This window comes from Neoarius graeffei, chromosome 21 (assembly GCF_027579695.1).
Source record: "Neoarius graeffei isolate fNeoGra1 chromosome 21, fNeoGra1.pri, whole genome shotgun sequence".
Taxonomy (NCBI): domain Eukaryota; kingdom Metazoa; phylum Chordata; class Actinopteri; order Siluriformes; family Ariidae; genus Neoarius; species Neoarius graeffei.
The window spans coordinates 29,801,278-29,827,371 of NC_083589.1; the positions used below are offsets into that span (position 1 = coordinate 29,801,278).

General features: G+C 43.7%; 1 protein-coding gene across 2 annotated transcripts in view; it reads left to right on the forward strand.

The window, feature by feature from the left end:
- Window positions 1–25,773, forward strand: part of st8sia1 (ST8 alpha-N-acetyl-neuraminide alpha-2,8-sialyltransferase 1) — a 186,299-nt gene extending 160,526 nt beyond the window's left edge. The window contains exons 4-5 of one of the 2 annotated variants that reach the window (XM_060902944.1): window positions 13,712–13,804; window positions 22,259–25,773. In XM_060902944.1, the coding sequence (XP_060758927.1) occupies window positions 13,712–13,804; window positions 22,259–22,739 (574 nt within the window). In that variant the 3' untranslated portion in view covers window positions 22,740–25,773. The remainder of the gene's footprint in view (window positions 1–13,711; window positions 13,805–22,258) is intronic. The other variant, XM_060902945.1, reaches the window with a different exon arrangement.
- Window positions 25,774–26,094: the final 321 nt, after the last annotated feature.

Below are 26,094 nucleotides of genomic sequence, written 5' to 3' on the forward strand. Positions count from 1 at the left end.
CCCTATTTATTTTATAATTATTAAATAACATGATTTTTGTTTTAGACAGAATTAATGATAATTTATTTCGATCAAACCAACTTTTTAACCTGCACAATTCTGAAGAGATTGTTTTCTAACTCATGTAAATTTGTTCCAGAACAAAACATATGTGTCATCTGCAAATAATACCATCTTAAATATCTTTGATACATTGCACATATCATTTATATAAAGAATAAACAGTTTAGGACCCAATACTGACCCCTGAGGGACACCACAATCAATATTCAAACGAGTTGAGACAAAGTCACCCAACTTCACAAATTGTGTCCTGTTGCTCAAATAACTTTTTATCCAATGTAATACAACTCCCCTTATCCCATATTGTTCCATCTTAATATATCATGATTAATAGTATCAAAAGCTTTTTGAAGATCAATAAATATCCCAGCGACATATTTCTTATCTATAGAGTTACTGATTTATTCAATTGATTCCATTAGTGCCATCTCTGTTGATCTATTTGCTCTAAATCCATATTGACTATCACTGAGTAGTTTGTATTTTTCAGTAAATTTATCTAATCTGTTATAGTTTTTCAAGAATTTTGGAGAATTGAGGAAGTAAAGAAACAGGTCTGTAATTTGTGAAGTTGTTTGTCCCCAGATTTATACAATGGAATTACTTTTGCTATTTTCATATTGCTTGGAAATGTACCAGTTTGAAATGACAAGTTACAGATGTATGTTAATGCTTTAGAAATCCCCCCAATAATAGTTTTCACTAGTTTCATATCAATATCATTACAATCTGTGGATATTTTATTACTACATTTATTAACTATATCAATAATTTCCTTCTCATCTACTGGTGTAAGAAACATAGAACAAAAATTCCTCTTTATAATATTATCTATACAATCATCATTTGTTACTGGATCAGAGATATTTTGAGCTAATCTTGGTCCAACATTAACAAAAAAATTATTAAAACGATTAGCAACGACATCCATTTTATAATTTTCGATACCTTTGTCATTAAAGGTCCCATGGCATGGTGGTTTGTTGATGCTTTAAACGGGCTCGTGGAGGTTTCCGGATGTTATATCCGCAGATGAACCCTCGGCACGTAGATATAGCCTCCTGGGAGAAAGCCCCATTTCAGCGCTTTTCCCAGTGCGTCGTTTTGCTAATGAGAAGCATGGAGGCGGGGAAGGGTAGAGGGTGGGGGCGGGTCTTATCATTAATATTCATGACATGTAAACGTGTTACCTCTGATTGGCTAACAGCACTGTGACGCTACCTCCAGTGGGTCAGAACAAGCGGATGTGGGTGTCTTACTATGGCGAGAGAGAAGGAACAAACCGCGAAGGGAAAAATACCACGCTCTGACGTCATTAAGGTGCGACGCGAGGAAATAAAATTAATTCAACAAATGTTTGGGTTTTTACTGAACAAACAAACAAATAAAATGAACGAGTGACTTAAAAAAAAGAATGTGGGTGTCTTTGTAAAAACTGTTTTGATTGGCTATTATAACAGAGCATGCTGCATGCTTTTTGGTTTTGTAGCGCAGAGTACCTGGCTAACTGCAGGAAGCGGTTAGCTGCACAGCTAATGTAGCCATTGCAAGGCTAACGTGGCACCGATTTTAAAACACGTCAAAACGACTTAACAGTTATACACTTACTTGTTCGGTGTTTGTGGCTGATGCGGCAGGGATGCTTGGTACGGACCCAGGCTTCAGTGACAGTTGATGTGCAAAGCCTGCCCTGTACTGTCCCAAGTTGTGGAAACATTCCTCAGGAAAATGCTTCCGACAAACATACACCGTCTTAGGTAGACTCGACGGCGTATTATTGAAGTAAATAAAATTAAGCCACTGCATCTTCAGGGGCTCTCCCGTCGGCAGTAAAAACAGACTCTTTTCTGTGTTGTCACATCCATGTACAGTGCAATTTCCATGTTTCGCTCGCTTAGGTGATGCCATGTTGTTGTGTCCTCTATGGTCTCCTCACTACAACTGGGCGGGCAATTCATACAGTGGGTGGGAATCCAGAGGGGGGGGGCGTGGGGATCATCTCCCTTGCTGACGTAGTAAAGGGAAGAGTTTATCAACGCGCCGTTTTGACGTGCCATTCTCAAATGTTGGGCATAGTTTGGTTTACACATTATGAAATTTCTAGCCACTGGGATGACTTAAGGTCAGAGGAACTCATTTTAACATTAAAAAAACTCAGAAAGTGAAAATTTCATGCCATGGGACCTTTAAAGTATTTAGAGATTCCATTTCTCTAACAAAAAATGGAGGGGGAAAGATGATACTGATGTCACTGATAAACAGCGAGGGAATAGTGAACAGCTGATCTACTCATGTCATCATCATGATCAAATGTGGCATAGATGTATCACGTTCATTATGTCTTCTTATTAAATCAAGTCATTAGTTTTTTGTTACAGACATGTAATTTTTTTTCCTTTACCTGACATGTTTCGACGGTGTAACTTCCGTCTTCATCAGAGGGTCACTCAGATGTTGGTGTGTGACGTGCTTTTATAATCAGCTGATGTTACGGAGGTGTGGCCTCCCTGTCAACATTGACAGGTCGGTCACACCTCCCGCTGTCAGTGTTGCCCCCTCAGGACGGCGCTCCAGGTGTGGGAGACCATGTATGCCCCCTCATCCCTGTTTATTGTTCTTGGGCTACACTTTCTAATTTATATTGACTCCTTAATCCAACGGTGGTATCTGTTGTTCTCTTGCTGTATGATCTGAGCATTGTCCCAGTCCATTATATGATTTTCCCTTCTACAGTGGTCTGTTATTGCTGATTTGAGGTTCTCCTGCGTGGCTTTATCTTTTTTTGCTCTTGTTTGTCTCTGTTCTGTTTCTTTTTCACATTCCTTTTTCTGTTCCTTTTTTCGTGTACTAAAACTCCTTCCTGTCTCCCCAATATAGGTTTTATTGCATGACTGGCATGGTGTTTCATATATGACATTGCATTTATTGTGTTGGTCGATTTTGTCCTTAGGGTGAACTAGTAGCTGTCGTAGTTTGGTGTGTGGTTTCACGGGTGTTTGTATGTTGTTTTTTCATGGCTCTTTGGATTCGTTCTGTAACTCCTCTGACATACGGTAGAGTCACTACTGCTTTGCTTTCCTGTTTTTGGGTTGTCTGTTTTCTTCCTTTTTTCGTCTGTGTCTTTTCTTTTGTTTTCACTTGTTGTGCGCCTTTGTGTATGGCCCATGGTGGATATTGACATGTGATCAAAGCTTGCTGTATGTGTTGTTCTTCTGTTGCGCGTTCTGTGGGATCGGTTATGATTGCTGCACGTTCGTAGAGAGTTCTGACAACTGACAGTTTGTGTGCGATGGGGTGTTCAGACGTCCAGAGCAGATATTGATCAGTGTGTGTCGGTTTTCTGTAGATTGTTATTTTGATGTCTCCGTCGTCTGTATGGTGAATTTTTATGTCCAAAAACGCTATTGATTTTTCTGTTTCCTCTTCATGCATAAATTTTATGTTGCCAGTGTGGTCTATGGAGTTGAGGTGATCAGTCAATTGTAGAGTCCATCCGACTTTTACTTTCTCCAGGATGTCATCTACATACCTCCTCCATAATGTGGGCCTGCATTCTTCTGGGGCAGATGTAATAGCCTCTCTTTCAAGACGTTCCATGAAGAAGCCGCACATTATGGCGGAGAGTGGGTCCCCCATCGCAAACCCCTCCTTCTGCCTGTATATTGTTCCGCGGAACTGGAAGTATGTGGATGTAGCAATGAAATTGAGCAGTTGACTGATGTCTTCTACTGATAACTGTGTGCGTTTCTTGAGAGTCTTATCTGTTTTGAGGCGCTGTTGTACGATTTGCAATGTAGCTTCCACCGGGGTTTTTGTGAATAGGGAGACAACGTCGTGTGATATTAAAATTTCGTCCTTCTCCATGTTTATCTTGCTGAGTTGTTCTGCTAGTTGTTTTGAGTTTTTGCAATGTTGTTCTGTTTGGCCCAGCAGTGGTTTGATTATCTCCGCAAGCGCTTTAGACAGGTTGTAGGTAACTGATCCGATGCTGTCCACAATCGGACGCAACGGTGCTCCTGGTTTATGTATTTTTGGTGTGCCATAGATCCGGGGGGTTATGCTGGCTGTGGGTATTAAGTTTTTGTATGCCTGTTTTTCAATTTTGTTGGCGTCCAATAATGGCTTCAGTAAAGCTTTTAGTTTTTTCTTCTTGTCCTCTGTAGGGTCTTTCTTGAGGACCTCGTATGTGGTGGTGTCTGCCAACATACTGTTCATTTGGTTTTTGTATTGTGCCGTATCCATTATGACTGTTCTGCCTTTGTCTCCGGGTAATATCATGATGTTTTTGTTCTTGGCCAAACTTCTTATAGCTTTTTCTTCTTGTTTTGATATGTTGCTTGGTGGTAGTTTTGCGGACTTCAGTATCCCTGCCTGCTATTTCATTGCGTAATTCTGCTTTTTGTCCTTGGTCCTGTATTTTTTCGCATGCCAGCTCCGTTGCTAGGATGAAATCCTCGTGTGGGATCTTGTGCAGTGTAATGGCATAATTAAGTCCTCACGTCAGGATGCTGCACTCTGTTTCAGTCAGTTCATGTGTCGATATGTTGTGTATCCATTTCTCATTTGTCGTGGTGTTCTGCTCCTGTTGTCTTTTCTTGGCGACTAATCTTTCCAGTTTTTCGATGTGACGAGTCTTCATTTTTGTAAATTCCTTTTCATGTATTTCGTGGAGGTGCCCTTGCACCAGCGTGTCCATTTCTTTGGTGAGGGGGGAAAAGTTGTTTCCACTGTTCCAATTGTCGCTCTAGCTCCGCACTGATGTTTTTTATTTTGTTCACTGTACATCGTATCCTTTCTTTGATTAGTGTCTTTTGCGCTCTGTCCACGGCCTTCTTTGTGTTTTTGGTTGGAATAGGAGTCTTGATGTTTAAACTTGCCGGCATGATTCCTTCATCTCGGCATCGCAGGTTGAACTTTAGATGGTTTCTTTGGCGTGCCCGTTTCTTCGTCAGTTGTTCTAGGTGGCGAAACTCTTTGATGCACTCTTTTCCATAACTTTCGTTTAATAGATGTATCACGTTCATTGTCTTCTTATTAAATCAAGTCATTAGTTTTCTTTTGTTACAGACATGTAAAAGTTTTTTCCTTTACCTGACATGTTTCGACGGTGTAACTTCCGTCTTCATCAAATGTTACTCGTTGAGGTTTATGCCTCTGAGTCAGAGGAGTCCGTCCGCCTATAGCGCTCACGGCTCCATCTTTTGAACCCCAAACGGTTCATCATCCGTTTCATCAACTGTCCTTTATCCATTCCTGTTTCTTTCTTGACTCTTTTCCAACCGTCTACCGGCCTTCGCCTGCCAGGTCTGGCCTCTGTCTCTATGAATAGGGTTTGTTTTTGAGGTGCCCAGTTTTCTGTTCAGACGCAGTGTGCAAGCCATTCTAGGTGCCGTTGTTCCTGAAAGTTCCTCAGGGATCCCCTTCCTGTTAGCTCCAAGATCTAACAGGAAGTGGAACCTAATGTGGTCTTCTGCTGTTAGATGCTGAGATGCTTTTCTGCTCACCACAGTTGTAAAGAGTGATTATATGGGTTACTATATCCTTCCTGGCAGCTCAAACCAATCTGACCATTTTCCTCTGACCTCTCTTATCAACAAGGCATTTGTTTTCATCCACAGAACTGTCGCTCACTTAGTGTTTTTTGTTTTTGGCACCATTCTGTGTAAACTCTAGAGACTGTTGTGTGTGAAAACCTCAGGAGATCATCAGTTTCTAAAATACTCAAACCAGTCCATCTGGCTCAAACCAACACCTACGGTATGCCACAGTGAAAGTCACACTTTGAGATCACAGTTTTTTCCATTTTGATGTTTGAAGTGAACATTAATTGACGCTCTTGATTTGTACAGGGCTTTCCACAAGCGCCGGCTGCTGGCTATACAGCCGACGACACAATTAAGTCCAGCCGGCTACTTTAATGACTATTATTTTTGTAGCCCACAGGTTCTAAATATTAATTTTCGATTTTAATAAAATTAAATGTTTATCTAACGGACTGACAATAATGTCAAACTGAACCGCACTCATTTAAGTTGTGATTCGCGCTGTTTGTACCGATAATAATCACAAATTCCCCGCCGACTCGTTGATCAAGGGAGAGTAACTCATCCACGGCCCCGACATGCGGTGTGTGCGCGCACACTCGGCGGAGACAGTAGTGTGTCAGAGGGAACAGAAGCAGAGATGACGCTTATTTTGTCTCCGGTAAACCAGTCTTCTCTCGTTCAATTACGTGCTGGCATCAGAAGACACCGTTGGTTGTAAATGAAACCAAACTGAGTGGTTGGAGTGTATTTTCATACACAAATGGAGAAATGTTCGCTGAGTGTTTGTGTAGCCCCACTGCAGACCGTTGTCGTTGTTAATTCATAGCATGCTCAGCTTCGTGAATGTGTCATGCACCGAAAATAAGAGATTTACAAGCCAGGAACGCCTCATGATGCAATACGCAAGAAAAGAAAGATTTACTGCCATTTTACTTTGTATTTGAGTAAAGTGAATAAATAAATAGTCTGTGGAAAATACATTTAATCCTGGGAACTGCGTGCACAGGAGTTTTTGTGTTTACTCCCCCCCCCATGGCTGGCTAGTATGAACCTTAGTGGAAAGCCCTGTTTGTATCTGCATGATTTGATGTATTGGGTGTTCCTAACAAAGTTGCCAGTGAGTGTATTTTGAGAGAGAGAGAAAAGCCTTTATTTGCCCCATGCACACTTAAGCACAGTCAAACTCCTCTCTGCATTTAACCCATCTGAAGCAGTGAACGCGCACATGCGCGCGCGCGCACACACGAGTGAGCAGTGAGCGCACACACATATCAGAACATTTGGGGGTTGGGTGCCTTGCTCAAGCGCACTTCAGCCCAATTCCATCCATTATCTGTAGCTGCTTACCCTGTTCTACAGGGTCACAGGCAAGCTGAAGCCTATCCCAGCTGACTATGAGTGAGAGGCGGGATACACCCTGGGCAAGTTGCCAGATCATAACAGGGCTGACACAGAGAGAAAAACTACCATTCACACTCAGGCCCTGTCCACACGGCAACGGATTCAGGTGAATCCGATAAAATTTTTTATCGTTTCAGCCTGGCGTCCACCCCCACGGCCAGTCAGCCTAGGTGAGTTCAGGAAGCTGCAGTGGGAGGGGCAGAGGTCTCCAAAAGGAGAGGTGTCACCAGTGACTAGCCAAGTCTCTGTTAAAAATAAAAAGTCCAGCATACGAGACAACATAATGTCATTTAAAATAAATGTCCTATTTGATAGAGACCTGGCATTGAACAGAGCGAATTTGGCATTAAATGAGTCCGATCGTTGTGTATTTGCTGCCAGTGAAATCCTGTGGAACGTCAGGGAACGCAAGTTTTTAATGTCGGCTCCACCATGGGACGCTCTGTTTATAGGGAGGGAGCCTGGCAACCAGTGGACAGGGATATAGTTAGTGAGAGGCAGAGGAACAGGCAAGTGGCTCGATGGTAATGTCGTAAGGTTTCCATAATTTACGCCTCCCTTTCTAAATCCTGTAGATGAAGGACAAGTTGACGACGTGGATATTCGGGTGGGGATGATGCCTGAGGATTCTGTATAACAACAGACTTTGCGACGAGAACCTCTGTGTATGTAGCGAGGCCGGCGAGCGATGGAAAGGTTGACGCACAGGCTGTAAACATCCACATTTAGACGGAGGGATGACGAGTTAATTTTTAGCAGTTCGGCTGGCATATACGATAAGCCCATGGCCACACATTGGGTTAGGGAACACCCAATATTAACGCTACATAAAATCCACAGCAATCGGCAGAAAAGTTTGAGGCTGCTCCAACTTACAGCGCCAGAACGCATCTTAAAAAACTCCCCATAGAGTGATAAGTATTTATGCAGAAATATAGAAAATTCTAAAGGGTTTACAAACTTTCAAGCACCACTGTGTGTGTGTGTGTGTGTGTGTGTGTGTGTACACACACGCACACACAGTACTGTGCAAAAGTCTTAGGCACATGTAAATAAATGCTGTAGACCAAAAATGGCTTAAATACTGAAATGTTTTAACCTTAAAAAAAGTACTATAAACAGTAATCAGTAAGCCATAATAAATGAAACAAAGTCAATATTTGGTATGAAACAAAATTCCCTTTGCTTTAAAACAAAATAGTAGTCTCAGGTCCAGTGAGTGCAGTTTTATGCGGAAATGAGCTGTAGGTTTTACTGAGCATTCGGAAATGAGCTGTAGGTTTTACTGAGCATTTTGCAGAACCAGCCACAGTTCTTCTGGACACTTTGACTATCACACTCACTTCCTCATTTTACACCAAAACCCAGCAGCCTTCATTATGTTTTCTTTTTTAATCTGAAAAGTGCTCTCTTATGTAATATGCTGTTCAGATACAAACGTTTTTTTTTTTTTTGTAACATTTAATTTTGTGCTGGAAAACGAACGTTTGGACTCTAAAATGTTTTTGTATTGACTCGATGATGTAGAAGTCATAAAATAGAAATCTATAACAAAGTTTATATGAAAAAAGGCTGCCTAAGACTTTTGCACAATACTGTATATTTAGACACTGCCTAAAAGCGAAACGCCCAATGAGTGTAAAATGCAAATTAAAAATAAGCACTGGATAAAAACCCATCTAATGTAAATAAAGATACAAATTTCATTATCTGGTGGTCAAGTGTTGATGAGATACATTGCCTTGCACTTGCAATCAGGTTCCCTGTGGTGGCTTCGCTCTGCTATGATTCAGTTTGTAGTGCATTAGCAGTTCAGATCTTCCTGTAAACGCCCTCCCACTGTTTTTGCATATCCACATGCAGCATAACACAGCAAAAACAAAGAGATGGCCTTTACTATGCATATCTTGGTAGGTCAAAATAATTTGTGAAAAACATGCCCTGTGTCCAAAATCACTCACTTGTTCACTACTCCCTATATAGGGAATTACTTTATAGAGGACTATATAGTGAGCTCATTGGTAAAATGAAAAAAAAAAAATTCGGACACTACTCCGTCATGCCGTTATTTATGTCATTACTGTCGCACAATTAAAACGTGCCAGGTCAGTCAGCTGGTGGGTTTTCAAAATAATAAATACATGCATATATTTTTGTGATAAATCCTTATTATACTGAGCGTATTTCCCACATTAATAAAGTGCCTGAATCTTTGTTTGTTTTTTTAAATCAAGGCTGAATACTTTCTTCTTTGCCGCTGCCTTTTATTAAATCAAATTTGAGATTTTTAATTTGATTTCTTTCAGCACCACTGCAAGGCATGATGGGATATATTGCTTTGGTTAGTTGCCATCGGTTGTACTTTTCAGGATGCATTGTGGGATACTTTGAGTGCATTATATAGGGTGTAAATAATCCTCACTAAGGTTTCGGACAGCACTACAAAATGGCGTCCCCACTATATAGTGAGTAGGGAGCGATTTCAGACACAGGAATGGAGTTAATTGTTTAACACACAAGTCCAGCTTATCAAACTTAGCCAGCCCTCTCTGAATAAGCATTAGGGAAAAGTACACATTTTTCAAGTCAGTCTTCGAGCGACACACAAGTGCCTGTATGTACATAGAAAGCATTATTTGTCTTTGCAATAATTTCTTCTGTCAGTACTGATCTCTTTCCTGAAGTAATTTCAGTATAAATCAGGTGACGACAAAATCAATGGTAAACAATATCCTTCCGCAGAGAACGGTCAAAGCCTTGTTTTTAAACGTTCTCTCTTGGCGGCTCAGCTCAGTTTTCAGATCAGTTCACATTTCAGGGTCTCGATGAGCTTTTTAAAGAAGATTTGTCCAGGTTAAAGGCCGTTTGAGACGGTGTAGGTTACTAATTTGTGCGCTTTCCTATAAAAATGTTTGCAAAACTATTAGTACATTAACAAAATCTGTTAAAACAGTTACGTTAATGACCACATCACCTGTACTTCAGCGACTGAAATTGCATTTAGTTTACTTTACATTAATGGCACTTAGCAGACACTCTTATCCAGAGCGACGTACAACATACTCAGAGCAGTCTGGGGAGCAGTTGGGGGTTAGGTGTCTTGCTCAAGGGCACTTCAGCCATTCCTGCTGGTCCAGGGACTCAAACTGGCAAACTTTTGGTCCCAAAGTTGCTTTGGTCCCAAAGCTGGTCCCGTAGCACTGTATTCTAGGAGTATAACTTACCTTAGATAGTCCAGTGAGTCTTGTGTCTCGGCCCAAAGTAATCACCACCACTCCAGGGAGGGAGAATTAAAAGTCCATTAATATTAGGAGGGATTTCTATTCCATGTTATGAGCAGCTGTGTAGGTTCACCCTTTAGCACACTTGCACAGTGACATTGAGCTGGAGCACACTTAGCCTAATTATAACCATGGAGCGAGTTATAACTGTAGTGCTTGTGCACAGCAAGCATTCATCACCATTGCATCTACACTTTCAAACATAAATACGAAGGCCGTCCTGAAACCAAGGACTGCCAGCGCAACAGACTGCTATCACTTCATCTCTCACACATTGAGGTTTGGTGTTCTTTGATCTGAAGCCAGATGCACCTCCATGCGTTCACAAGGGTGACATGCAGCCTCTGTCTTCGGTGTTGTCGGTCGGGTTTGTAATTATACTGGAAGTGACGGCAGTAAATTAGCACTTTCTCAAGCACCACAGCTATGACGAAATTACACCTATTACATCACCATAGCCACAGTGTTCTGGGTGTTGTACAAAAGTTTTGACCGTACATACCAGCAAACATCTGAACAAACACTCATGTCCATGTACACATACATGGGGGAGCCGTGACCTAATGGTTAGAGAAGCACCTTTGGAACCAAAAGGTCAATGGTTCGATTCCCTGGACCAGCAGGAATGGCTGAAGTGCCCTTGAGCAAGGCACCTAGCCTAACCCCCAACTCCTCCCTAGGTTGCTCTGGGCATGTTCTACGTCACTCTGGATAAGAGCGTCTGCTAAAAAGCCTGTAATGTAATGTATACGCACATGAAGTGGTATGACCAGAACTGCATGCACAGTGACGAGCTACAGTAAGTCTTGCCAAGCTCAGTCTTGCAGCTACACCAGTAGACAGCATCAACACAACTTTCAGTTAGGTATTCAATAATGAGTATCCCGCCCATTACTAATTTACCTATTCCTTAGCAAACAAAGTTACCAACTGGTTGTGATTACATTACATTATTTAGCTAGTTCATCGGCCAATGTTATGGGCTATCAATATTCTAATTAGCATAGCAGCAAGACACAGCGATTTTAATACTACTGCTGACTAGCTAAAGTATCACTGACCTATTAATGTAACTAGAAGTGTTACATGTCAGTGGACTGAACATAAAGCTAACACAACACATTTTTATATCTCACATTATGCATAATTTGATAAAAAAATATATAATTTTGTCTTACATTAGACTTTGGGGAAGCCATGACCTAATGGATAGAGAAGCAGCTTTGGGACCAAAAGGTTGCTGGTTCAGTGCCCTGGACCAGCAAGACTGGCTGAAGTGCCCTTGAGCAAGGCACCTAACCCCAGCTGCTCTGGCAAGAGTGGTGGTGTACCTTGTGTTTGATTAGCCAAAGAAAAACTGATGATGTGATTATAGCAAAAACTAAAACATTAGACTTCCCTTCTTTCTGAGTCACTTTGACAAGAGAAAATGGTAGCTCAGTTGCAGGAGTAAAACCCACGCAGACACAGGGAGAATATGCAAACTCCACACAGAAAGGCCCTCGCCGGCCACGGGGCTCGAACCCAGACCTTCTTGCTGTGAGGTGACAGCGCTAACCGCTACACCACCGTGCCGCCCTAATAATAATGATAATAATAATTCTTGAAAAATAAAAGAGATACATTATTACCATCATCTCATCTCATTATCTCTAGTCGCTTTATCCTGTTCTACAGGGTCGCAGGCAAGCTGGAGCCTATCCCAGCTGACTACGGGTGAAAGGCGGGGTACACCCTGGACAAGTCGCCAGGTCATCACAGGGCTGACACATAGACACAGACAACCATTCACACTCACACCTACGGTCAATTTAGAGTCACCAGTTAACCTAACCTGCATGTCTTTGGACTGTGGGGGAAACCGGAGCACCCGGAGGAAACCCACGCGGACACGGGGAGAACATGCAAACTCCACACAGAAAGGCCCTCGCCGTCCACAGGGCTTGAACCCGGACCTTCTTGCTGTGAGGCGACAGCGCTAACCACTACACCACCGTGCCGCCGTTATTACCATCAAATATTTTTATTCCATATTTTGTTGTGCTTTTTTTTTTTTTGGGGGGGGGGGGGGGTTCAAGCAGAGTTTTTATTTCATCCTTGGTTGGTTCAGCAACATGGTCCGCCATTTTCTTTTCTTCTTTTTTTGGCAGTTGGCAAACCAACTTAAAGGTGCATTACTGCCACCGACTGGGCTGGAGTATGGAACAGGAGATATTGATGGGAAAAAAATTTGTTTATTTAACTATTTCTGTTTATTTTAAAGGCAGCACAGTGGTGTAGTGGTTAGCACTGTCGCCTCACAGCAAAAAGGTTCTGGGTTCGAGCCCAGCGGCCGACGAGGGCCTTTCTGTGCGGAGTTTGCATGTTCTCCCCGAGTGCTCCGGTTTCCCCCACAGTCCAAAGACATGCAGATTAGGTTAATTGGTGACTCTAAATTGACCGTAGGTGTGAATGTGAGCGTGAATGGTTGTTTGTCTGTATGTATCAGCCCTGCAATGACCTGGCGACTTGTCCAGGGTGTACCCCGCCTCTCATCCATAGTCAGCTGGGATAGGTTCCAGCTTGCCCACAACCCTGTACAGGATAAGCGGCTACAGATAATGGATGGATGATTCTTTTAAATACTTGATAACAAGTGATGTAATCTGACTTGATGCGCTCTGCCATTTTGTTTTTCTCTACTCATGGTATATGAGCTGATATCCTAGTCAGAGAGTAGCCAATCAGAGCATGCAATTGCTCATATCCAGTGAATGTGGATAGAATAATGATTATTATCGTGTAGTATGGGACAGCAGACAGGGGAAGGTTCAATCAGAGTTCAGCATGCATGTATTACTTTGCTTCTCTACTCAAGATTGTAATAACATCTGTACCTGTATACCTTTTCTCAGTGCTTATATACTACACTACTGTATATTTGTGCATAGCAGAAGCTCACATGTTTTAAATTCATCTGGAGTTAAGAAAATGGTGGGTGTTGATCACACAGAGAGGATTTAATTTCATACCAGTTTCACACTTTACCTTATTGCACGTTGAGATTTTTACTCACGTAACTCATCTAAAATGTTTATTTCATATGGAAGGTTTAATTTGAACTCTATGTAGTGTCACATACGGTATATTACAGAAAATATATATTTACATTAATTTCAACTCTAAATTGTTGTAAAACAATTTAGTTCAGGTCAAGTGGACATTTGAAATGCTTGGCTTTTACTTTTCAGAGTAATACTTTTAAAAATTGTTTTAATTCTTCTGCTTCTGATTTTTGACTTTCTCTTTCACTCTTTTAATAAAACATTACCATCAATTATAAATGAGCATAAAAGAATGTCATCCTGACTAACATTTCATGCTGCCTGGAGGATTGATTTTCTTTCTTCCTTTCTCTGTTTTCTTTTGTTTCCACTCTAGATGTAACCTGCCCCCACTGTCCAAAGAATATATTGATGACGTAGGCAGGAAGACCCAGTTAGTGACCGCTAATCCCAGTATTATAGAGAAGAGGTAATTCTATATGGGTTTTGTATTCAATAAATTATCAATATGAGTAAACGGTGCTCTGGTTCATCACAGATGTGTGGCATGACAATCTTGCCCTGCTTATATTACAAATTAGTATAAATACTCAGGTGATAATAGAAAGTCACATGCACTGATTGGACGAGAAATTCAGACTATTTCTCAATACTCACCTCGATTGACGGCAAAATGACGGCCGATCGCTTTGTCACCGTAAGTGAAGAAGAATTAGAAACTATGAAAGAAAATGCTGTTCCTAAAAGCACTAAAGATGCTACAAAGTTTGGTCTAAAACTGTTCAAAAGTAAGGTGGAATTGTGATTTATTTTATTGATTTCAAAACAACGTATTTTATTTTACATGGCATAGATAAGTGATACAAGTCTGCGCCGCACTGTTATTACATCTGCATGTCGCTGTTGAAGTTTGAAATAAGTGCTTTTTTTAATGCAATTTAAAAAAAAAAAACATCATCGAGTTCCTGTTGCACCAATAGTATCGCGTAGAGCATTTGCAAAAATCTTCCATTCCTTTCTGTCCTTTGCAGTTACTGCTGTCTCGTTCCAACTCTTCCAGCCACAATTTCCCCTAGAAATGTTGCGATTCTTGCTCCTGTTTCCGTAACCATTGATGTTTTACGGAAGCGGGTGGTTAACCCTCTGCCCAACCCAGAGGACCAGTGACTATTCTTCATCTGGCCTCTGTCTCTCAACCAATCCAGCGAGGTTGCACCTACCAGGAGCATAAACCCCCACTGGCATAGCTCTTAGGTGGTGTTTACATTAGACCGTATCCGTATCATTTTCGTTGCAGATGCACTGTCCGTGCACATTAAAACGCCGGAAAACGACTCCACAGGCGGAACAGTTGAATCCGCCAGGGCCCACGTATTCAACCCAGTACGTATCTGATCCGGTGCTGTGTAAACATTGAGGAACGAGGATACGCAGTGCTGAGCTCTAGCTGACGTCGTCATTGGACAACGTCACTGTTAGGACTAGGACTGTTTTGGCCTCTAGAGGCCGCTGTTATTTCCTTTTCATGTCGTGTTTATTTTGGCCTCTAGAGGCCGCCACTGTTCCTGTGTCTTGTGTTTGTGTTAATTGCCTAATTATCTTCACCTGTGTCCTTAATTAGTTTGTCTATTTATACCCCTGAGTTCAGTCCTCTTGTCACGGAGTCTTTGTGCTGTTATGTTTATCTCCAGTTTCCTTTGTACTGTGTTTTTTGATCTTCTTAGCTTTTGAATTTTTGCACTTTGCTTTTCTTTTGGATTATACTCTTTGGGTTTTTTTTGTCTTTTGTTTTGCCCTGTATATAGTGTATATAGTTTAAATAAACCTTTTGATTCTTTTTCTACTTCCGCCTCACGCCTCTGCATTTGAGTCATCCCCCTGGTGGCCTAGTGGGGGTTTGCTGGATTATCACACCAACGAACCAGGTTCGAATCCCAGCAAAACCCTAACAGAAAGACTCCGTCATGACCGACTCAGCAGAGGCTGCTTCAACTGTCTACCCGGCCAACCTTCAGGGAATTATGGCAGCTTTGACACGCTTCGGAGCGACCATGGACGCTCATGGACGTACGCTCACCAGCCAACGTGAGGCCCTCGCTCGCCACGAGGAACTGCTTCAGCAAATTGGGAAAACCCTGGCACAGCTGACATCTCTGCCTGCATCTCCTGCTCCTGATCCAGTTCCTGCTCCTGATCCAGCTCCCACTCCTGCTCCAGTGCCTCCTGCAATGCTGCCTTCTTCACCTCGCGAACCCAGCCTTCCTGCACCACAGAGGTATGACGGCAAGCACAGTGAGTGCCGAGAGTTCCTTACCCAGTGTCAACTCACCTTTGAGCTTCAGCCTACCACCTACACTACGGATCGCCGCAAGATTGCCTTTGTGATCACCTTATTAGCTGGTAAGGCGCGAGCCTGGGCTACTGCTATCTGGCAAAGACAGGGACCTGAGTGCTTTGATTTCCAGCTGTTTTCTGAAGAGATGCTTCGGGTCTTCGATCAGGCAGACATCAGTACCGACGCAGCCCGAAAGCTCATGTCCATCCGGCAAGGAGGAAGCGTCGCAGATTACGCCATCTCGTTCCGAACACTCGCAGCAGTAAGTGGATGGAACGAGACTGCCCTGGTGTCAGCCTTCCACCATGGTCTGTCTGACCCCATCAAGGACGGTCTGGCCTCTATTGGATGCCCAAGTGACCTCGAAACCCTCATCTCACATGCTATTCGTCTGGACAACAGGATGAGAGAACGCCACCAAGCCTTGAGCCCCCCCAGCCTCCCTACCTCTACCTGGAGACCGTCTACCTCCTTCAGTGACTGTCCAGAACCCATGCAAGTGGGTCGTACTCGCCTCTCCGCATCTGAGAGGGAGCGCAGAAGGAGGGACAAGTGCTGCATCTACTGTGGCAAGCCTGGTCACTTCCGAGCATCATGTCCCGAACTCTTGGGAAAAGGACCGCCCCGTCCAGCCGAGGGAGGGTTGTGACGGGGCCTACCCTCTCTCCCGGACTCCCTGGCCAAGGAATCTACATCCCGGTCTCCATCTCCTGGGGTGAGTCTGTCCACTCTTGTCAAGCTTTGATAGACTCAGGGGCGGCTGGGAACTTTATGGATATTCACTTCGCCCAAAGCATCAATATTCCGACTGCACCTCTTGAAGTCCCACTGTCTGTGTCTGCCCTCGATGGCCAAGCGTTAGGTGATGGAAGAGTCACTCAAGTTACTTCTCCAGTCTTCCTCCAGTCTCAAGGTCACAAGGAAGAAATATCCCTGCACCTGATTCCTTCACCTGAGTTCCCAGTTATTCTAGGCCTTCCTTGGCTTACTCGCCACAACCCTCACATAGACTGGGTAACAAGCCAGGTTGTGGAATGGGGCCCTGCATGCCATGCCTCTTGTCTGCTCTCTAGCTCTCCTGTGTCTCCTGCCGAGCCCCCTGATCTCACCGAGTTATCTCAAGTTCCCACAGAGTACTGGGATCTCAAGGAGGTATTCAGCAAGAGCAGGGCCGCCGTTCTTCCTCCGCACCGGGCCTACGACTGTGCCATCGACTTGCTCCCTGGGACTACCCCTCCTCGTGGCAGACTGTTTTCCCTCTCTCAGCCGGAACGCAAGGCCATGGAGGAATACCTCAAAGATGCCCTGGTCTCTGGGTTTATTCGACCCTCCACTTCACCTGCTGGAGCCGGCTTCTTCTTTGTCGGCAAGAAGGATGGGGGGCTCCGACCATGTATTGATTACAGGGGCCTGAATAAGATCACTGTGCGCAACCGATATCCCCTTCCGCTGATGTCCACAGCTTTCGACCTGCTCCAAGGCGCCACCGTCTTCACCAAGTTGGACCTACGGAACGCATACCACCTCATCCGTATCCGACAGGGAGACGAGTGGAAGACTGCCTTTAACACCCCGTCTGGGCACTACGAATACCAGGTGATGCCCTTCGGACTCACCAACGCACCAGCTGTTTTTCAGGCCCTAATCGACGACGTCTTAAGGGACATGATTAACCTATACGTTTTTGTCTACCTCGACGACATCCTTATCTTTTCCAAGACCGTGCAGGAGCACCGCCACCATGTCCGCCAGGTTCTCCAGAGGCTGCTACAGAACAATCTGTTCGCCAAGGCCCAGAAATGCGAATTTCATGTTCCCGAGGTCTCCTTTCTGGGATTTATTGTACGGACAGGCCAACTCCAAATGGACCCTGCCAAGACCCTGGCCGTCCGGGATTGGCCTACTCCCAAGTCCGTTAAGGAGGTTCAGCGGTTCTTAGGATTCGCTAACTTCTACCGCAAGTTCATCAGGAACTTCAGTTCTGTGGCAGCACCCATGTCAGACCTCACCAAAGGGACAGGTGGATCTTATGGCTGGTCTCCTCAGGCAGAAAAGGCATTCAAAGACCTCAAGGACCGCTTCTGCACGGCACCCATTCTGGTTCTCCCGGACACCTCCCAACCATTCATCGTGGAGGTGGACGCCTCGGACAGTGGTGTCGGCGCGGTGCTCTCTCAACGTTCGGAAGGAAAGCTGCACCCCTGCGCTTACTTCTCCCACCGCCTGAGTCCTGCTGAGTCCCGGTACGATGTGGGGGATCGAGAACTGCTAGCGGTCAAACTGGCCCTTGAGGAGTGGAGGCACTGGCTGGAGGGAGCACAACATCCATTCCTGGTTTGGACTGACCACAAGAACCTGGAGTACCTCCAGCAAGCCAAGAGACTGAACCCTCGACAGGCTAGGTGGGCCCTGTTTTTCAGTCGGTTTGACTTCACCCTCTCATACCGCCCCGGCTCCAAGAACACCAAACCTGACGCACTGTCCAGACTGTTCTCTGCCACTAACAGGGAGAATGAAGTCGGGCCTATTATCCCTGTGTCCCGGATTGTGGCCCCTGTCCGCTGGGGTATTGAGGAGGCTGTCCGACGAGCCCAACGCCAGGACCCCGGTCCTGGGACGGGGCCACCAGGCCTCTTGTACGTCCCACATCAAGCCCGGGCCAAGGTTCTCCAGTGGGGTCACTCTTCCCCTCTCACCGCCCACCCGGGAGCTCGGAGGACCCTGGACTTCCTGAAAAGACGCTTCTGGTGGCCTAACATGGAGAAGGAAGTAAGGTCATTTGTCCTGTCCTGTGAGGTTTGCACCAGAACCAAGAACCCACGACAGCGTCCCCAGGGTCTCCTGCATCCTCTGACCATTCCCCGGCGTCCCTGGTCCCACGTGGCAGTCGACTTTATCACGGGTCTCCCTGAGTCACAAGGTAACACGGTCATTTTGGTCTTAGTTGACAGATTCTCCAAGGCCTGCCGCTTCATACCACTGTGCAAACTCCCCTCTGCTCTTGAAACTGCGAAACTTTTGTTTAATCATGTCTTCCGAGTCTTTGGTCTTCCACAGGACATCGTCTCAGACCGAGGGCCCCAGTTCTCCTCCCGAGTGTGGCACGGGTTCTGCAAGGTCATCGGAGCCACTGCCAGCCTCTCCTCTGGGTTTCACCCACAGTCCAATGGTCAGACGGAGAGGCTCAACCAGGACCTGGAAACCACCCTGCGAGGCCTGGCTATGGATAACCCGACATCGTGGAGCACCTGGCTGCCATGGGCGGAGTACGCCCACAACACCCTGCAGTCATCGGCCACCAAGCTGTCGCCATTCCAGTGCCAATTCGGGTTCCAGCCACCTCTGTTCCCGGACCAGGAGGAGGACGCGGGGGTGCCCTCGGTCAACCAATATGTGAGACGGTGTCGCAAGACCTGGAGCAAGGTCAGGAAGACCCTCATACAGACCTCCAGAACCAACCAGACTCAGGCCAACCGCCATAGAAGACCTGCACACGCTTTCCGCCCTGGGCAGCGTGTTTGGCTGTCCACTAAGGACCTTCCACTGCGGGTGGAGAACCGCAAGCTTGCTCCTCGCTACATTGGCCCCTTCAAGGTGGTGCGCAGGGTGAACCCTGTCTCCTACCGGCTCCAGTTGCCCCGGACTCTGAGGATCAACCCCACTTTCCATGTTTCCCTGTTACGGCCCGTACTGACGTCTACGTATGCCCCTGCCCCTAGGAACCCCCCACCCCCCCCGCATCTTCCAGGGGCAGACTGTGTTCACTGTGAATCGCCTGCTTGACTCCCGCCGGGTCCGCGGCGGGTTGCAATATCTGGTGGACTGGGAGGGCTATGGTCCTGAGGAGCGCTGCTGGGTTCCTGCTCGGGATGTCCTTGATAAAGAACTATGTCGGGACTTCCATTCGGCCCATCTGGATCGCCCTGGGAACGTCAGGAGACGCTCCTAGAGGGGGGGTCCTGTTAGGACTAGGACTGTTTTGGCCTCTAGAGGCCGCTGTTATTTCCTTTTCATGTCGTGTTTATTTTGGCCTCTAGAGGCCGCCACTGTTCCTGTGTCTTGTGTTTGTGTTAATTGCCTAATTATCTTCACCTGTGTCCTTAATTAGTTTGTCTATTTATACCCCTGAGTTCAGTCCTCTTGTCACGGAGTCTTTGTGCTGTTATGTTTATCTCCAGTTTCCTTTGTACTGTGTTTTTTGATCTTCTTAGCTTTTGAATTTTTGCACTTTGCTTTTCTTTTGGATTATACTCTTTGGGTTTTTTTTGTCTTTTGTTTTGCCCTGTATATAGTGTATATAGTTTAAATAAACCTTTTGATTCTTTTTCTACTTCCGCCTCACGCCTCTGCATTTGAGTCATCCCCCTGGTGGCCTAGTGGGGGTTTGCTGGATTATCACACCAACGAACCAGGTTCGAATCCCAGCAAAACCCTAACAGTCACTGTGACATCCACCTTCCTGATTCGCTGGTGTTGGTCATGCCACGTTGGTCATGTGAATGAGCAATACAGGAAGTGTGTTGAGGAAGTCATTAAGTGAATGAGCAATACAGGAAGTGTGTTGGTTACCGTAGCACTAAATAGTCTTGTTGTAATCGCAAAAAACGGCCGTTCTGCGAGGTGAAGAGTGTACCGAACACTGTTAGATCCTTCTAGCATAAACACGAAGGCCATACACGGTGTAAAAAAGGCGTCATTGTAGTACCAGTACCGCCGATAACAGACTGGCATACTTCATTTTTTACAACGACATCCTTCCACTTGCAAGTGGTGAGTGACTTGCGCATGCCCGATATGCACTGGGATCATGTGACGTGCCGTCTAATTAGTCATGTGATTAGCGTATCCGTGTATTGGCATTACTGTGTGCACGGGGAACGGTTTTGTTGCAGGCACAGAAATTGTGTGTGTACGCGAATCGTTTTAAAACCGTTAATCTGATGATCCGCTGATTCAAAATAATGTAAACAGGGCCTTAGGATCCTCAAGACACACAAGCTTCACCGCCATGAGACACTACAAGGTGTCAGTCACAGCAAAGTTTAAATAATCACCTGTGTATTTATATTATAACAATTATCCACCTCAAGCTCAGTGAACACCAGTGAATAATTACCTTGACTTCGTCTCAGTTATTATTCACCGATATTCACTTAATCTTCAGTGAAGAATTGTTAAATATAAAGACAAACCATTGAGATGAGATCTAAACATCTGAAGAATCTAAACTGGTGAGATTTGTCTGAGATTACATTTAACAGTTATTCCACGAAATCGAGTCGTACTGTACATGAGCTGATAGCTATAAGCCATGTACGATGAGATTGAGTGGAATAACTTTTATTCTATCCACATTCACTGGATTTTGAGAAACGGAGCATTTGTATTTTTAGCAAATTCTATAAAATAAAAACTTTATACAAAATATCCGACAAAATCATTTCCGCTTAGAATGTAAAAAAAAAAAAACGACGCAATGACAGGAGCAATTTGTGAAAAATGCTATAATAATAATAATAATCTCATCTCATTATCTCTAGCCGCTTTATCCTGTTCTACAGGGTCGCAGGCAAGCTGGAGCCTATCCCAGCTGACTACGGGCGAAAGGCGGGGTACACCCTGGACAAGTCACCAGGTCATCACAGGGCTGACACATAGACACAGACAACCATTCACACTCACGTTCACGCCTATGGTCAATTTAGAGTCACCAGTTAACCTAACCTGCATGTCTTTGGACTGTGGGGGAAACCGGAGCACCCGGAGGAAACCCACACGGACACGGGGAGAACATGCAAACTCCACACAGAAAGGCCCTCGCTGGCCATGGGGCTCGAACCCGGACCTTCTTGCTGTGAGGCGATAGCGCTAACCACTACACCACCGTGCCGCCCATAATAATAATAATAATTATTATTATTATTGAAAAAATAAAAAAAAGATACGTTCTTACCATCAAATACTTTTATTCCATATTTTGTTGCTTTTTTTGTATTTTTGGGGTTTTGTTTTCAAGTAGAGTTTTTATTTCATCCTCGGTTGGTTCAGCAACATGCTCCGCCATTTTGTTTTTCTCTACTCATGGTATATGTGCTGATATCCTAGTAGTAGAGTAGCCAATCAGAGTGTGCGATTGCTCATATCCAGTGAATGTGGATAGAATAATTGATGTTCTCTGGTTTGTCCTTTCAGGGAAACCATTAAATGTTCTATCTAAATTTCTATGTAGAGATCTACAGCAGAGGCTATGCCTTTTTTTCTTCCAAGAAGAAAAGCTTTAGAAAGTTAAAACCATTAACCATGCAGTGAACCTTTGATAAACCAAAGTCTTTCCAAAAGTATATGATAATGTATTCTGTTCAGTATCTGTGTGTGTGTTCAACATGTTAACTAACAGACAGCATGCTCTGGTGTTCAAGTAGTTAGTTTATTTTACCCATATAGATTCTGATTTTGGTTGTCTGAAAGTTCAGAATTGTTGTAGTGTACTTGTACAGCCTGTGGCTTGCTCATGTGGTAGACTGAAGAAATCATACCTAATCATCATACTGAGCCATTTTTTAATCTTGGATGTCATCTTTCTTCCAGCTTTCAGAGCCTGCTGTGGTCTCGCAAGGCTTTTGTGGAAAGCATGAAAGCCTATGGCTCCAGCTACATCTACATGCCTGCCTTCTCCATGAAGCCCGGCACAGACTTGTCCCTGCGTGCCTACTATGCACTGGCTGATTCAGGGTCGAACCAGACAGTACTGTTCGCCAATCCAGACTTCCTAAAGAACGTGGGACGCTTCTGGAAACACCGTGGCGTACACGGCAAACGTCTTTCCACAGGCCTCTTCTTGGTGAGCCTGGCACTGGGATTGTGCAACGAAGTGACAGCATTCGGCTTCTGGCCATTTGCACTGGGCCTCGACCACCAGCCTGTCAGTCATCACTATTATGACAACGTCCTGCCTTCTTCTGGGTTCCATGCAATGCCAGAGGAGTTCCTACAGCTCTGGCATCTCCACAAGAGTGGTACCCTGAGATTGCACCTGGGCCCCTGCACTCAAAAAAATGACCACATGTAGGATGATGTATTCTCTGTTTAAAAACAAAACAAAAAAATAATCTGTCACCCTGAACTACTCTTCAGATTAGCATGAGAAGAAAAGAGTGGCTGGAGCCCCGCCTCTATCCCAAAACCCATTGAACTGATTCTACCCCTAGTGTCTGCTTGATTCCTGTGGGTAGACACTCGATAGCCCCACCAAACACATGCAGGCACCCACACACTTTCTTTTTGGTTGCCAAGGGACTGTCTCATTCTTGCCAAGAGTGATGCGAGTGTGTCGAGTGGGGTAGAAGCGTGGGCTGGTATAAAGCTGTAGCTGCATTTACAGCAGCTGTTCTCCCAGATCTTTCTTTCTTCCCCCCCCCCCGGAACCTGAACAAAGGCATGAGGAGGCATGTATGGAACAGGTAATTAAAGACATCTTAAATGTTCCCTGAAAAAAAGGAGAAGAAATGAGAACAGCAGAAGTTTTGCCAAGACGACATATAGCCATGACTGTAGTGTATGGGATTTGATGAGGATGAGAAATGGGGAAAAAAAAAAAGGTGAAACAAAGAGTTTCTTTTTTTTCTTTTTAGTTGCAGCATTCTGCGAATAAATAGTTTTTAATTAGAATAAACAGGGGTATTCTTCTATTAATATTTCTTTCTCTCTTTTTTTGTGATTATTCACAACGTTGAAGCTGAGGTCCTTACTTTCTCAAAACAGGAAATGTGAACATTTGGGTGTAAAATGAATGTATTGTCAATGCACTAGTGTACAGTCACAATTTGAATATTAGTTCAGTAGATTCAGGTGTTCTGTGAAATGCTTTGTTTTGATCATATTGGTGTATGTTTCAGTCATCGGATGGAGCGCTTTAGAAAAGCAGTAAAACATGCTTTGACATCTTCAGATCATCATCAGAAATGAAAGTAAAAATGTCAGACAGGCATCAAGTAATTCTCAGTTTTGCATCATGAGCGCATTAGTAGAAGCTCATTTTTGTGATGATTACAGAAGGATTTTGCCAGTGGAGGTGATGTGAATGTCTTGACATCTGTGAAATACACCCTGTGTCCGAAATCACTCCTGACTCACTATATAGTGAGGTCACCATTTTGTAGTACTGTCCAAATGTATAGTGAGCATTATTACACCCTATATAGTGCACTCAAAGTATCCCACAATGCATCACGAAAAGTAGTGTACAACCGATGGTCACTAACCAAAGCAATATATCCCATCATGCGTTGCAGTCGCACTGAAATAAATCAAATCAAAAGCCTCAAATTTGATTTAATAAAAGGCAGCGGCAAAGAAGAAAGTATTCAGCCTCGATTTAAAAGAACTGAAAGATGCAGCAGACACAAAGTACTTTGTATTTATTAATGTGGGAAATACACTCAGTATAATATGGATTTATCACAAAAATGCATGCATGTATTTATTATTTTGAAAACCCACCAGCTGACTGATCTGGCACATTTTAATTGTGTGACAGTAGTGACATAAATAACAGCGCGACAGAGTAGTGTCCAAAAGCTTTTTTCTTTTTTTTCATTTTACCAATGAGCTCACTATATAGTTCTGTATATAGTAATTCCCTATATAGGGAGTAGTGAACGATTGAGTGATTTCGGACACAGAGACAGTCTTGCTTTGATAATGTGAGTGATTTTCTGTGATGATGATGATGATAACCTGCTGTTGGTTCGAGCATCTAAATCGTCATTGGTACTACTGGGGCATTAATGCTGCCTGCGACTGCTCAGGTGCTGGACACCTGGTCCTGGACTACAGCCTGGACATAAATGTAATGATTCCTCTGAATGTAAAGGACGTTTTGGGCTGTGTAGCCTATCAAGTTTCCAGTTCTTAACTAAATTCTACCTGTAAAACTTGCATTTTATCTGGCTTTTGTCATCTCATAATCAAACGAAAGAACACCTTTAGTTTTCCTTTTTCCTTTGTAGGTCTTGTAGGTGCTAGTTTTGATATATCATCTACTCATAGCCTTTAAAAGCCTGTATAGTGTTTTCTTTTGTAATCTAATTATTTCTGAAAGGACTTGAAGAATGTGCTTAAAGTTGAAATGTATAAATGCATCAGCACTGTTTAACACGCATCCTTATTACTGATCATTATCACGTTCACAAGCAGTACTAATTCAATGAATAAAATGCATACACACTCATAGAGATGCTTGGGGTTTGCTCACGTCCAAGCACGTATCCGTCCTCATTGTCTCTATTCCATCTGTTCACATTCCTTGAGAGGTCGAGTGCCTTTTTAATGTGAAGGGGGGGGACAAAGAGAGAGACACCAGCAGAAGTAGATAAGGACTATTTCTCTTGCCTTCACTTTTTTCGTTCCTTGCTGGCAACTCTCCACGTTGATAATCTGTTACTGGATATTGGATTAAATCCAGCAGGACCTTAATATAAAACCATGGGTGTTTCAAGGACTCTTATCAGAAGCTGGTTACAAATGGACCAAGTCGAGAGTCTACCTTGTTGTCACTCAGTTGCCATTTCAAAGCGTGTCTTGTGTGATTATAACTGGGAGAAACTTTAGAAAAGACAGTGGGCATTTGAATTTCTGTTCTTTGCACCTTTGTCCTGTTCAGTATTGTGAATGACTGAGATTATTGCTTGTACAGCAGCCTGCATGACTGTGGTATGCGTATTTGATTAGGAAACTAAGTTTGAGTTAAGGATTTTTTTTTAAATGCTTATAGTTTGATAAACGTTTCTGCCCCTTTCTGAGCCATGTTAAGCTGTGTACCCAAAGTGTAACAGTGCTTACCTCAGCTATTTGTTCTCACTGACATTTCCCAATGATAATCTTGTAAAACAGTGATGGAATACATATCGATTCAGGCCAGGATTTCTTTGATAAACAAGGCTCCTTTTACTGTTATTGTTGGGTAGGTTATAATTTGCCTTTTGTTGTTTTGTTTTTATTTTCTGGCTTGAAAAGAGAACCATATGTGTGTAATTTATGTAATGTCGAAGATTTCAAATAGAAATTAAAAAACTGAAACTGAGAAACAGACTCTTAGCCGGTCAATGAGAGCTTCTATGTTTTGAGCATGTCATACCGTTAAAAAAAATTTTAATTTAAAAAAAGGGAAGAGTAAGAACAGCTTGCACTGAACAAAATTTTGGTGACAGCTGGGTTATGTCAGTGTAAAAAAAAAAATCAACCAAGTAATCTGTGTTTAAAATAGTGGGAAAGATTGTGAAAGGATGTAATAAAGTAACCCAGTGTCAACTGTCCTGGTTTTCTGAACATATGTCTCTATTTATGTTATAGTTATGTTTATTATGTTATGTATGTCTTTCCACTGTGATCAGACAGGTATAATTAATGGACATCACATCCAGGAT